The sequence below is a fragment of the Solea senegalensis genome, linkage group LG3 (assembly GCF_019176455.1).
Source record: "Solea senegalensis isolate Sse05_10M linkage group LG3, IFAPA_SoseM_1, whole genome shotgun sequence".
Lineage (NCBI taxonomy): Eukaryota > Metazoa > Chordata > Actinopteri > Pleuronectiformes > Soleidae > Solea > Solea senegalensis.
Window position 1 is genome coordinate 4950393 of NC_058023.1, and position 13282 is coordinate 4963674.

A 13282-nucleotide genomic window follows, 5' to 3' on the forward strand; every position below is an offset into this window, starting at 1 on the left:
TCAAACGTGGACCCGATGCTCTGCTCTCTTGATATCGATGCTTCGTTTTAGTCTTTGGGTGGAAAAACACTGGACCGACATGTTTACATTTAAAGTTAAAAGAAGAAATGGTTGTAATACTGGGACACTGGGCCTTAGCGTTTTTGAAAGTTTCACGTCTGACAGGTCTAACAAATCAGAATACAGGTTGCATACAGATCGGGACCCACAGATGGGTCATGGGGAAGTTTTCTTTGGTCCCCTAGCAAATTAGCAGAATTTTCCCAAACATTTATGATAATATATTTTAAATAACATGCCTGAAATTTGTCACATAAATGTGTTCTTTTCGCAATTTATATTGTGATTTCAGGTCAGGTTTGCCTTCTTTGAAAAAAAAAAAAAATTATAAAGTGGAATTATAAATTATTAAAGCAAACTGTTTGCAAACAAAGTGAATTTTCAAAAGTACGCCCTGAAACTGTAAAAGGATCTAATTTATTTTTCTTTGGAGGGGAGGGTGGATATGCATTGTCAATCACACCATAGCCCCGCCCCAAAAAAGTCCCCCACTTTAATTGCTTTGTTTGATTCTTAACAGATGCCGCGTTCCATTTAAATCGGAACTCGGAAGTTGGTGCTGGGAGTGACATCACCTCGCGTTCCAGAGAGATGTCGGGGAAAAAAAACATGGACACAAATGTATCCTGGGCTAGCCACTGTTAGCAATGCCAGTCGATGCCAACCTCTACACGGTATGTGACACACAAACAGATACAAAGTTACTGTGAAACCAGTATGACAGAGGTGCTATTCATGGTCTTCCCTGACAACAACAACACAAACTGGGTCAAAATCACTTGTGCAGACATGCAAAGCAACATGGGTAAAAGGCCCAGACTGAATGCAGCTTTCATTTCACTTTGTACGTTTTGCATAAAGTTCCTGTTCTGGCTCTTGTCTGATCCCAGATGGTAAAATACTGCGTGAGCTATTGGGAAAAACCTGGAAACACAAGAGAAAAGAGTGAAAACTCACGTGTTTACATATCACTGAGCTGAAAGTTTATTTTCCTGCCGTTTGGGACGCATCAGAATAGCAACAGCAGCGTCTGCTGAGAGCGACCACCTCCAGCATCATTCTCCTGCATATCTGTCGCACGCCGCGTGGGCGTGTTGTGCGTTTTCACATCTGCGGCTCTCTCCGACCGACACCTGCACAAATCCGTGCTCTCACCTTCTGCGGGCTGCGAACACTGCGTCTTTTATTCGACAGCGCGCTCCTCGCCCGGGTAACCGTTGGCCCCCGCGGCGTTTGCGGGTGTGAAGCAGATGTGGGAGGTGTTAGCCCGTGACTCCGGGTTCACTCGGTCGTCCTAACACTGCCACTGCAGCAGCTGCTGTCGCTTTGTACACGGATGTATGGAAACACCGTCAAACCCACGCACCTTATATTATTACTTACGTTTTAGTAGTAAAAGTATTGATATTGAAGTGTATGAGGTAGGATTGAGCCACGGTGGCTCAGTGGTAGGACGAGTTTTCTTTCAACTGAAGGTTGTGGGTTCAATTCCTAGCCCTTATGTGTCCTGGAGCGTGTGAATGAGTATGAAAGATGTGTGAATGGGTGAATGGCAAAGGTGTAGTGTAAAGTAGCTTTAAACCTTTGTAAGCTTCCGCTTCAAGATGCACACTCCAAGCTGGTTTGTCCTTTTTGAGTTGCCGTAGAAACACTGCGACGCAAAAATGCATGTAAAAGGCTCATTCCATGGCTATGAAAACCAAACCCTTTTTTATTTTAAAGCAATTTTATGAGTAAACATGTAAATACACCCTATTCACAATTCACAAAGTGACAGATTGACACACAAACATGAGCGTGCGTACGCACACACACACACACACACACACACAATGTTACAGAGCAGGCCTCGGTCCGGATGCCGGCATTCTGCACAGAGATAATGAAGCTGTATCCCACTGTAAGGCACAGTTCACTGAGGCTGGCTCTGCTCCAGATGGAGAGGCAGTGGGGAAAAGGAACAGGATGCCATAACCTCGCCTCACACAGCAGACAAGAGTCACAGCTGCAGACACACTCATGTATGCGCACACACAAACACACACGCAGGCATGGGGAAGCAGGCCAGTGCACCCACGCCTGCATCTGTCCGCCTGAACGCTCGCATCTAAAAAGAAGAAAACTAACACGCGACTATTGCATGTTTCTACGTGCGTACGCTTTCCTGAAACACTGGAGCGTAAACCCGACAGACACACACTGACATATTGCACGTTTACACACACCATCACTCAACGCACACTTCAGCAAGAGTCAGTCATGAGTCACTCGTCAGTGTTGGAAGTGGTCAGGGAGAGCGAAAGACAGAGAAACTGCCTCTAGATTGTAGTTTCAGTGTCTTTTGTGACATGAAATGGCCCAAAGGTCAACATTATTTTGTTCCTCTGATGGATTTCTTGAACTCACATGTAACAGGCTAAAGATAGAACAAGCCTGTGCCTCTTCATTTGCCTCCTTTATTTCAGGTCGAGCACAGAAAACGGGATATTACACCACTGCACAGTCAAAACATCAGGTTAACTCAATATGGGCTTGTGAATTTATGCGTCCAATCACCATCTCAAACTCTAAATCTCCTTAAACCTTCCATGGTGTTTATGGTCATTATCGTCTTCTCTTTTTTTATCCTTCTAAAGTGGCGAAATGACGACATGGAGCAGTTGAGCGATTGATTGTAACCGTATTTTTGTTGCATGAAAAGCACTTAAAGCACTCAAAGGGACAGAAATCTAACAGCACATTGCCTTTCATTTAGCCTCCATATCATACTAACCTTCAGTCGGATACTCTGTAATATTTCAAGTTCAAACTTAAGTGCTGTGGTATTGACGGCACAATATTTCCGGACCAGTGTTTTTCTCAGCGAGGGCCTCGCATTAGCCAGTTCGACTGTTTTAACAGAGGGATTGAGGATTCAATTGAAAATTCTAAGTGTCAGCGTTTTAGAGAAGATAAAAGTATGTGGGCTGAGAGTACATCATCTATACCGCGATCTTTAATTTACAGTAACTGCGGCACTGAGTCTCAGGGAGAGGAAGGAAGAGAGGTTGGAAAAAAAAAGAAGTGGGGAAAGAAAGGACAGCAGGATGAGGGGAAGGAGTGGAGGAAGGAGGGGTAGGGTGAAGTCTGAGTCATCGTCAGTTACAGCCATCATCGGGGACAAACACACACACACACAGTGTGAGGAATGTAACACTCAATTACAAAACGGGCATCGGATATTCAGTAAAAAGATCGATAAACGGACTACTGTAATTAGTTTAATGCAGCTTTTTGCAGACTTTCTTAAAAAAAACTCCCAATGACTTTCCTTCCTCAAAGAAGTTGCTTGCAAGACAAGAAACAAGCAGCTTTAGCAACTAGGAGCTAGTTTCTTTGAGACTGGCAGCTAGCTTCTTACATTTTAGCAGTTGGAGTTTGTTTCTTTGCGATTAGCAGCTAGCTTCTTACGTTTAAGACAAGCAGCTAGCTTCTTACGTTTGAGACAAGCAGCTAGCTTCTTACATTTTAGCAGTTGGAGTTTGTTTCCTTACATTTTAGGAGTTTGTTTCTAGCAGATAGCTTACATTTAAGACAAGCAGCTAGCTTACATTTTAGCAGTTGGAGTTTGTTTCGCGATTAGCAGCTAGCTTTTACATTTTAGCAGTTGGAGTTTGTTTTAATAGCAGATAGCTTCTTACATTTAAGACAAGCAGCTAGCTTCTTACATTTTAGCAGTTGGAGTTTGTTTCTAGCAGCTAGCTTACATTTAAGACAAGCAGCTAGCTTCTTACATTTTAGCAGTTGGAGTTTGTTTCCTTGCGATTAGCAGCTAGCTTCTTACATTTGAGACAAGCAGCTAGCTTCTTACATTTTAGCAGTTAGTTTGTTTAAAAGTAGCTTTTTAGCAGTTAGCCACTGAGCCAACTTTTAAAATGTGTAACTTACATTCATTTTCAACATAAAACTAATAATTATACTGCATTGCATCATAATGTTTCATAATAAAAACAATTATGAATTGTAATGTATGTATGTAATGCTTATGTGTGTGGAATTGTCCTCTAAGAGAGAAAAGCATGTACTAATACACACTTTTCTCATAGTTGTCAGGACACTAATGGACATAATGTATTTCCTTACTCTTTATCTTAACCTTAATTAAGTCTTAACCCTGAAAAAAGTCTTTTAAAATCTTTCACTGAAGGAGACATGAAGTGAAACGGTCAAAGACGGCAAGGAATGGCTTTTTATGATGAACCCACTGACCCCTCATAAACACACACACACACAGGTTTGCGCAGCTATCCTTTGAGGGACACTTACATTAATTTGGACAGCCTAAAAAATTGGTATCCCTAACCTTAACCACAACCAGTTAATGCCTAATCCTAAACTTGACCTAACCACAATTCAAATCTTAACCAGTTCCTCAGAAATTATGATTATGCCCCATTAGGACCAGGTTTTGGTCAGTGTTTATGCCAGAAAAAGGTCCTAAAGAGGTAACAAATACAAGAACACACACACAAATGTGCCGGAGTCCCCAAACAGTCCATTAGAGATTACATTTTTTTTTGTCTGTCAATGTTTCAAACTCCTGGCATGACTCAAAATTTCAGCTCCATCTCTTTTTTCCACTCCTCCTCCATTACTGTCTCTCTCAGTCCTTTTCTATTGTTCCATTAGTGGATTAAGTGCACCGGTCACACAGTGGGAGAAGAAGAAGGGTTCAGTTTGAAGAAAATGAAACTCGGTCCATCACACTGTGTCCGGGATGTGACTGTCGAGCGTCACCTGCCTGCCAACGCCGCGTCTTCGAATTGCGACTTCTGTTATGGATTTCTGCAATAACGCAACACACGATGGGAAGTCCTTCACATTATTGACGTAATAACTCATTGAAAAGAGTGTTCCCGCTGGCTGAACAGAACCACAGGGAAATTCATGGTCCTGTTGCACTTGCAACCTGTTGGTTGATTGACGAGAATGTAATGCTGGCAGCCGAGCCTTTATGTTGCTCAACAATTGTTTTAAGCCTTGTTTCCAACAAATGGTAAATGGTCTGTATTTATCGAGCACTTTATAGAACACCAGTCTTGATGTATGGAACCCGATCTGTGGGGTGTGTGGGCCAGACACTATGCAGCTATTTAGCTATCAACGTATATACGTACGTTAAAGTGCACAATGCAGAAGAACAGTCCGTATTCTTTCTTCTTGGCTGTTCACAGCAAGCTTTGTTTGAGAGAAGGTTGCACGTGGCACCAAAGGAAACACCACACTTTTTCCCTTACGTTGCTGCGTCAACAAATAAACTGACTTTACTGTTTCTACTTCCACCCACGAAAGAGCCAGACCACTGTGCTTGGTACCCAAATGGAAGGTTGCCAAAAATGTGGTTGTGTTGGTACACTTCACGACATTTAACTTGGAATGGAAACACAAATAATTGAACTAAACCGAACTTTACCACTTGGAGAAAATGGGAATATGCTAAATTTGATCAGAATCTGTATATGTTGAGCTATTCGGACTATCATTGCCATGACTATGCCAATTAACCTGGAAGTATTTCAAACAATTTTGGGGAAAATCTAATTGTCAAATGTAAGATGAGAATAATTAAAGTTTTATATCGGTAAAGAAGCCATGGTTAAATCTTAAAAATGACAAGACAAACCTAAATATTTCTTTAAAATTCTTTTGCAATTTCTTGAGGGAAAAACCTGCTTATGTTACATCATAGAATCAGCAATTACAGTGAAGAACAATCTCAGGGAAAATTGCTGCTTTTTCACCGGATCATTACGAACCTGCCAACTGATAGTAGTTGTAACATAATCACTGAAGATTGCTAATTAGCTCCTTGGTTACCAAAGCACTTGCCTTAGCAACCGGTAGAAGCTCACACAGCTCTGTCGTCGCACGGTAATTATCAGTGTGGCCTAAAATGAATCTTTCCTCAATAAGGTTGCTTGGATTCAATTACTGTTTATGCGTCTCGGCCATTAAAGAGCCATTTGCTCCGTTACACGTCCTTGCTGTGCTCCTTAATTCCCTGCTCTTTCTCCCCATTCTGCTGGAGCTTTTGTCCCAAATCGTTCCTCGGTAACTGTTCTTCTACTGTCTGTACTCGGCCTCCGCTTCCCCGCTTGTTAGTTTCCGCCGTCTGCCCGACTCCACCAGGAGACCAAAGAGTGTAATCTGAGCGACGCCGCAGCTTTGTGATGACTAAGAGGTTTTTCTGTAATAATGGAAACCACATACAGTAGACCGTGAGTCAGTTGTGCCGACTGCAGAGGCCTTTCACAACACGGTAGGGCTGTGTGATCTGATCACCGGGCACTTTATTAGGCACACCTTGCTAGAACTGTGTTCATTCTTAGTGGCATAAATAAACAATCCTCAGATTTTGTGTCCGTATTGACAAGATAGCATTTCCCAGTCTTCCAAATCTGAAATGTGCTTTACTCGTTTGAGTTCTGATAACAGTGATCACTCACTGTCATGTCCACGGAGCCAGTTTGAGATGATGTAAGCTTAGTGATGTGGCAGATGCAACAGGAATTGAACGTACCGTCAAATTGATACTAAATAATTCCATCAGCAGCCTGACCCAGGCTTCTGACCCTACCATTAGAATGTCACAGCAGAAATTGGGACTCATCGGACCCGGCAACTTTTTCCTTCAAGGTTCGATGGGTTCCACGTTCTGAGATGGTTTTCTGAAACAAGTGCTTATTTAAGATAGTGTTTTAAACCACTCTCCACTTTTTCGCAGAGAGAACTCCAGTTTTCCTCTTTTTTGTGGACTGTTTTCTGTAGACTGTAGTGAAGCGAGACGGTTGTGCCAGTAGATCTGATACTCGAGCAACCATGTCGTGTTCAAATTCACCATTGTCTTGCTCAATTAGAGCTTAGGCTTCTCATTTACCGCAACTCCTAGGTCTTACTCCCAGCGAGTCACACAATTCCGGTTGAATAACTGCCAGATATCGAAAGAGAAAGCTATCTTGGAAAAAGGGACAGAAGCACTCACTCATTGAACATTTTTTTTGACAATTCTACAGCCATAAAATCAAAATAAATCCAGACGGTCTGAATATCATGATGGTCATAAGAGGGTTTATGCCTTTCTGGCATTCCCTGCTTTTTGTTTGTTTCCTTCCTGAACTCATCAGCTGAAGCCAAGGATGTGTCTTTGCCTTCCTTACTCTTATTACCTCCGTCCTCCTTCTCCGCTGTGCGCGAGTGTTGCCACGTACGTGTGTGTGAAAAAGCCTCAGGAATCAGGTTAACCTCCCTGACACGGACATGGAACATTCACAAACACACACCAACATGTGCGCGCCGACTCAAACTGTTCAAGTGCGATATGCCGTATGTTGTTTATGTAACCCTCTGGGGACCCGCGTACCCACCTAGCGCTTGAGGTTTTCGTGCAGCTTGCACTTAAAGCATTGCAACGTTACACAATAAGACTCGGCAAGAAGCTTTTATGTAATACCCCTTTGCACAGAGAACGGTCCAAAAAAACAAAAAAGAGAAAATATCCAGTGGGCGTAAATGCCTTGTAGTAGGGGTGGGGCGATATTGGCACAAAATAATATTGCAATTGTTTTTTATTTTGATAATATCAATACTTGTCAATACTTAATCATATATAACTCGTTAATTGTTGCTTACAACAAAAATCCCCTGTCCGATAGAAAAGAATACTAACACTAGATACTGTATAAACATACTAGGACTGTCAGTTTGTTCCAAAACCTAAGTTTGAACTAAATTACAATGACTTAAGTGCGCGGTTTTGTCGGCTTTTGCGAAGTCATTCAAATCCGCGAAATTGTCAATTTGCACAACGTTAATTGGATAAGAGGAGATCGGAAAGCGTTGCCTGGTCTGATGAGTCTCAGTGGTACGGTCAGAATTGGACACAAGTCACATGAAAGCATTGGATCCACAGTAGCACCAGGTGTCCTCTGTACCTAATTAAGTGGCCCGTGTATTAAAGAGCACAACATGTATTTTGTTTTGCTCCTCAATAAAGTGCACTGAAAAAAACCATTTGGGCATCAAAAAAAACCGACCGCAGCTTTGAATCACCTCAACAACAGTGAGTGTCTCATCAGAGCAACTGTTACAGACCTGAGCTTTCCACCCACGCCACAGCACTTTTTCATCACACACACACACACACACACGCGCACACAAACAAAATCCGTCATCATCCAAAGAGCAGCTGAAGAAGCACAAACACACCAGACCCCCCGACGGGCACTGCCAGCTTCTCCACTGCGCCACAGGCTGAGTCTTCGTCTGTCGCATGACAAAAACAAACGCTGGCCAAAAAAAAAAAAAAGTTAACTGTGTGTCATACACACAAATATACACCAGGGTTTATTAAGTTTGGGGTGTTTCTTAGTTAGTTTTACAAGTTTGGAAGTTAGGTTAAATGTGGTTGTATGAGGTACTGACATGAAAATGGGACACGAGAGAGACTTTTCCCGCACCAAATTCCATAGAGAAAATCAACGTATTTGTTGGACGTGCTAATGCTCTGCTGCTTCGTTTGGTACGTTTGTGTCATTTAGGTAAATCCGAAAGTCACAAAACATCACATTTGAACTTATTGATAGAGGCAGCAGTAGATCAACAACTCACAAACTGACACAAACTTCACAAAATGGCTGTCTAACCATGCGCTAAAAACTACCAGCAAGAGATGCCCAAATGTAGGACAAACGTTTTCAGCCATAGAGACACATTTCCGAGATTAAAGGCACATTTCCACACACACTGACGAGCGGGACGCAGAACTGTCGGGCACCGGGACATTTTTCACTGTCAATTTGATGATTAAAGATAATGTGAGAGAGAAACGCTCTGAGGCAGCGTCTGACAGACACAGACACACACACACACACCTGCCTCATCCCCTGCTTCAATCGAATCAGCGCTTATCTAATCCAATCAGACCCACTGGAGCATTTCATTTTGGAGTTAGCCAGCAGAGTAGATTATGTTCATGGCCTGAAAGCGTTTGTATGTGTGTGTGATTAATTTCTCCTTTCATCCATAAAAATCCACTCATGTAAGGGTTGGGTTAAAAATATACATTTTGGTGACATATCGTCGGTTCTTGCTAATCGATACGCCAGGGAAAATACCCATATTTTAACTATCCAATGAAGGCGATCTAAAGTAAACAGTCCATGCCAGTTCCACTTGCCGGGGCATCACTACTTCATGTCACCTCACGGTGGCGCTGCTCAAATGAATAAGGCGAAACTTGGGTGGACGTTACCTACAGCGGGGATACTGGTGGAGAAAGCTACGTTAAAAGATGCTCCATCCACGCTCAAATCCAGGACTTTTAACTTTCGATGTTCGCCTACCAAGTAAAGGCAATCAATCGAAACGCAAGCCTGACCGAGGGGCCTGTTCCAAACCGCACGGCACCGCACTGTACCGCGATGGATACACGTCGTATCACGATTCCCACCCCTAGTATGTGTCCGATATAACAGTAAAATGGGACCAAAAATAGTGCGAACAAATGAATGTCAAGGTGCAAAAACAGTGCAGAGAAGGACATCTGAAGACTGCATGTGCACTGATGTGATTACGAGAGTCGAAACCAAACAAACAGCTTCAGAAGTGGAGGCGAGTTTTATTGAAAAGTACCTTCTTTTTTTTTTTGCTCGTGTGGGCGTCACTTGTAGCACAGCAACCGAGCGACCACGCAACCGAGCATTTGCTGGAGGGATTAGCTGTGTGTGTGTGTGTGTGTGTGTGTTACATTGAATATAAAATAAATCATTTCACTTTGCTTCCGATACACAAACGCTGCATCAAGGTAAATCTGTCTCTCAGGTTAAAAGCTGAAAAAAGCCGGATAAGTTGTGACTTGCTGCTAATTTGCATGTAAACATCAACATAATCGTGTTATGAGTCATGCATTAACCTGCAAAATGACGGCCTGTGGGTGGAAGTGAATAAGAAAACACAACTAATTGAATAATATGTGTGTGTGTGTGTGTGTGTGTGTGTGTATGTGTCTGCATATCAAATCAAAGGAAAGGGAAGAAAATGACATTAGCGCCTGTGATATAACTGGAAATGCAGACTTCCCGTTTCAGGCTCTACTTCCTGTTTGGCTCAGAGTAAAGCATCGAGTTTAACACAGCAAATAGTGTCGATATTTTTAAAGAGGAGAACTTGGCTCCGGGCGCTGGTTTCACTCTTGGCTCAGTCCTTTTTAGCGGCGTCTCTTCCCCTGACCTCGCTGACTGAGGACAGAGACAAAAAGTTTCCTGTTCGTCCACCTGAATCGGAACTTTTCAAACGTCCATTCAGTTTGACACAATTGTCTTTGAATTTGAATAGAGTTTTGGACATTTGGAGACAGTCTTAAGTTGATAATGTGGACACTACTAGAATACTGTTGCCTCACACAGTGGTTCCCAAACTTTCTATCTGGGGAACCTGACCCAAATCACAATATTAACTTTTAGGTAAAGTTTTAATTTTAACACATTGATCTTCACTAAAATGTTCCCCAAAAAAACATATCGAAACCTGTCCTCACTGGCTTTGTACATGTTCAGCAAACATAAGTCTAGTATCTTCTCATTTTTATTAGGACTACTTTAACTGTGAAATATTCCACTCTGTGGCCACCAGCTTGTCTTTGGCTGTCTGCCGTTTTAAGCTGTGAAGGTTGTCCTTTGCGGTTCCTTGTGGTAAGAAGCGGCTCCCTGCTATGTTTGGAAACAGATGAAAGCTGAAACACTGAGGCCGACGGCCAAAAATACCCCAAAACAATAGCTAGTGCTGCAATTTTTCCGTCGTTGTTCCATTTATCTTCATTTCTTTATTCGGTTTCCAACTGACTACCAACCGAGATGGTTGTCACTCCTCTGGGAGTCTTTCGTTCGTACCTTTTAAAACTTTGAGAAGCACTTTGTTGTGGAGTCGGAAAGTATCTTGCCCTAACAGGGGGGTCCGTCTGTAAATGGATACCGAAAACAAAGCTGGTGGACAATGTTAACGAGCAGGCGGTGATGTAACGCGACATAATGACTGTGTAATTCGTAGCTTCCGCAGAGCCCGGTGCACACATGGTGTCAGTAAACAAATGCAGTGGGAGAGATGGGGGGGAAAACAAAAGGCAGGGATTGTCTGACAGTGACGTATCTGCTCCTTCTGTGCACGTCAGGCCACAGGAAGTGATCATTTGACAGCGGCGGCGAGGCTGCTCAGCGATACCCGAGTCCCTACTTTGGGCCCAGACGTATATGTGTTAGTTTTCAGGGCGATGTGATCCTAATTACCCAGTGTGCTGCGCTGACATGTGTTGTTGACAGATCAGGCCGAGACTGGGACTTCATTAAACAGCTGACAGATGTCGGCTTGTCGGAGAAGACCACGCAGCTGATGAAGTGCAGGTTTGCCCGAGTACAGGGCTTCAGATTTGGGTGTAGAGGAATGAAATCTGTCTGAAATCGGTTGAACATGGATTGAGCAAAACAAAATACATGGCTCTTTACAAACAAAAAGGTTAGACGTCCATTCTGGGACTGTTTTTGGAAGCTTCATGAAAGCCTAAGATGAAGGACAGTTACCTGATTACTGACTTGGTAACGTTACGGATAACCAAAATTATCCGTATCATTTAGCTAACATTGATACGTTGGGTAGACAGACATGCTGGTCTTGACTGGAATCTTAATCGTTCTTCATTGGACTGTAATGAAATGATGCAAAGACCTTGATGTTCCCTAGAGGATTAACCTTGGAGACCTTTGGTAATCCACTCAGATGTCAGGTTAACATCACTCACATGTACGTGTGGCTTTAATAGTTGAGGGTAATTGTGCCTGGTGCTGTATTTGTCATGGCCAGTCTCGTACCAAGAATTGCCTCGAGCTATGCTTTGCAAAACAGGACGTCCGCCTTTGTTGGGTGCACCCGGAATGACAGGAAGAAAACTACAGCCTTTTTGGGAGCTTTGTTTGAGCGGTTTACATCAAGACAAGAACAGCTCGCACTTGTACTGGAACATTTGCAAAGCATGATTCTGCAAATTGTCAACTTCCTGGAAATGTTAGCATTTTCAGAAAGCATTAGATCATTGGTGGAATGCCACATTTGGTCGCCATGGAATTAGTTGGTCGTGTGGATGCTTCAGCGTTGTTGTTCAGCTCTTTGTCAATGTAGGATGTTTCCATCACATTTCAGTCTTGCTACATTTGGGGAAGAAGAAATTATGAATCATCCCTAATGTTGATGCCGTCACTGGATAAAAATGGAGCAGTCCCGTGACTTTTTCAAGATGAAGTCTCTTAAGAATTCACTCTGAGCAGTTTCATAATAAGTGAAAGCATTTTCACACCGGAGGTACTTTTATATTTATAACTGTTGGAAAATGTTTTGGCAAGTCGATACCACATTGGAACAATCATATTTTTAGTAACTGGGAATGATTGTAGAGCTAGGAACTTAGAGTGAGCATAGTGGTAGGAACCGCGATTGATCACATTCCTAGAACTTGGAATAACTGTAGTTCTAGAACTGGGAATGATTGTAGTTCTAGAACTGGGAATGATTCTAGTACTAGAACTGGGAGTGATCATATTGCTGGGAACTGCCTTGGGGACTTCTATACTTCAGTGTAGGGACTTTCTCAAACAGAACCTTGAGGGATGCAACTGTCCATTGATTGGCTGAAGTCATTAGCCATTGAAGCGCGATATTTGTATCTGTTGTGTCCGGCAAAAGTGATGTTTTATATAAATGGATTTCATCCCCTGACTGCTCTAACACTCTCCTTCTGAACCTGTGACTTTAAAGTCTGATTTCAGAAGTAACTCGACAGCAAACTTTCATTTTAATACATTACAGTGAATCTTTTATTTTTTTGGGTTTAAAGTAGGTTTTTGGTTGTTTAGCATTCATGATTATGGTGATTAATTCCATTATATTCTCGTTTCCTTCTGTTGTCTTCATTCTGGCATGTGTGACAACAAACAGGCTGCTGGCGAGGGATTGGAGAACGTTGGCTCTGAAGTCCGTCCAACAAAACACAATTTTTTTTTTTTACCTCCCTGTCCCCCCCTTTTGTTTTCATTGTTTCAAGTTCCCCCAGATTAACACTGATCCTCCCGAAAACTGTTTGACTGAGCGCCCACAAACAGGCAGCCACAAACATTCCCCTGGCGGCAGCGGCAGTGACAAC

General features: G+C 42.7%; 2 protein-coding genes across 2 annotated transcripts in view; one reads left to right on the forward strand and one right to left on the reverse strand.

The window, feature by feature from the left end:
- The window catches only part of LOC122765894 (astrocytic phosphoprotein PEA-15), a 39044-nt gene that overhangs the window by 22674 nt on the left and 3088 nt on the right, over positions 1 to 13282 (reverse strand). The gene's annotated exons all lie outside the window — the stretch shown is intronic.
- casq1b (calsequestrin 1b) overlaps positions 1 to 13282 on the forward strand; it is an 87361-nt gene that overhangs the window by 18683 nt on the left and 55396 nt on the right. Inside the window, exon 3 of the mRNA XM_044020360.1 lies at positions 581 to 734. Within this exon, the coding sequence (XP_043876295.1) occupies positions 708 to 734 (27 nt within the window). The 5' untranslated portion in view covers positions 581 to 707. The remainder of the gene's footprint in view (positions 1 to 580; positions 735 to 13282) is intronic.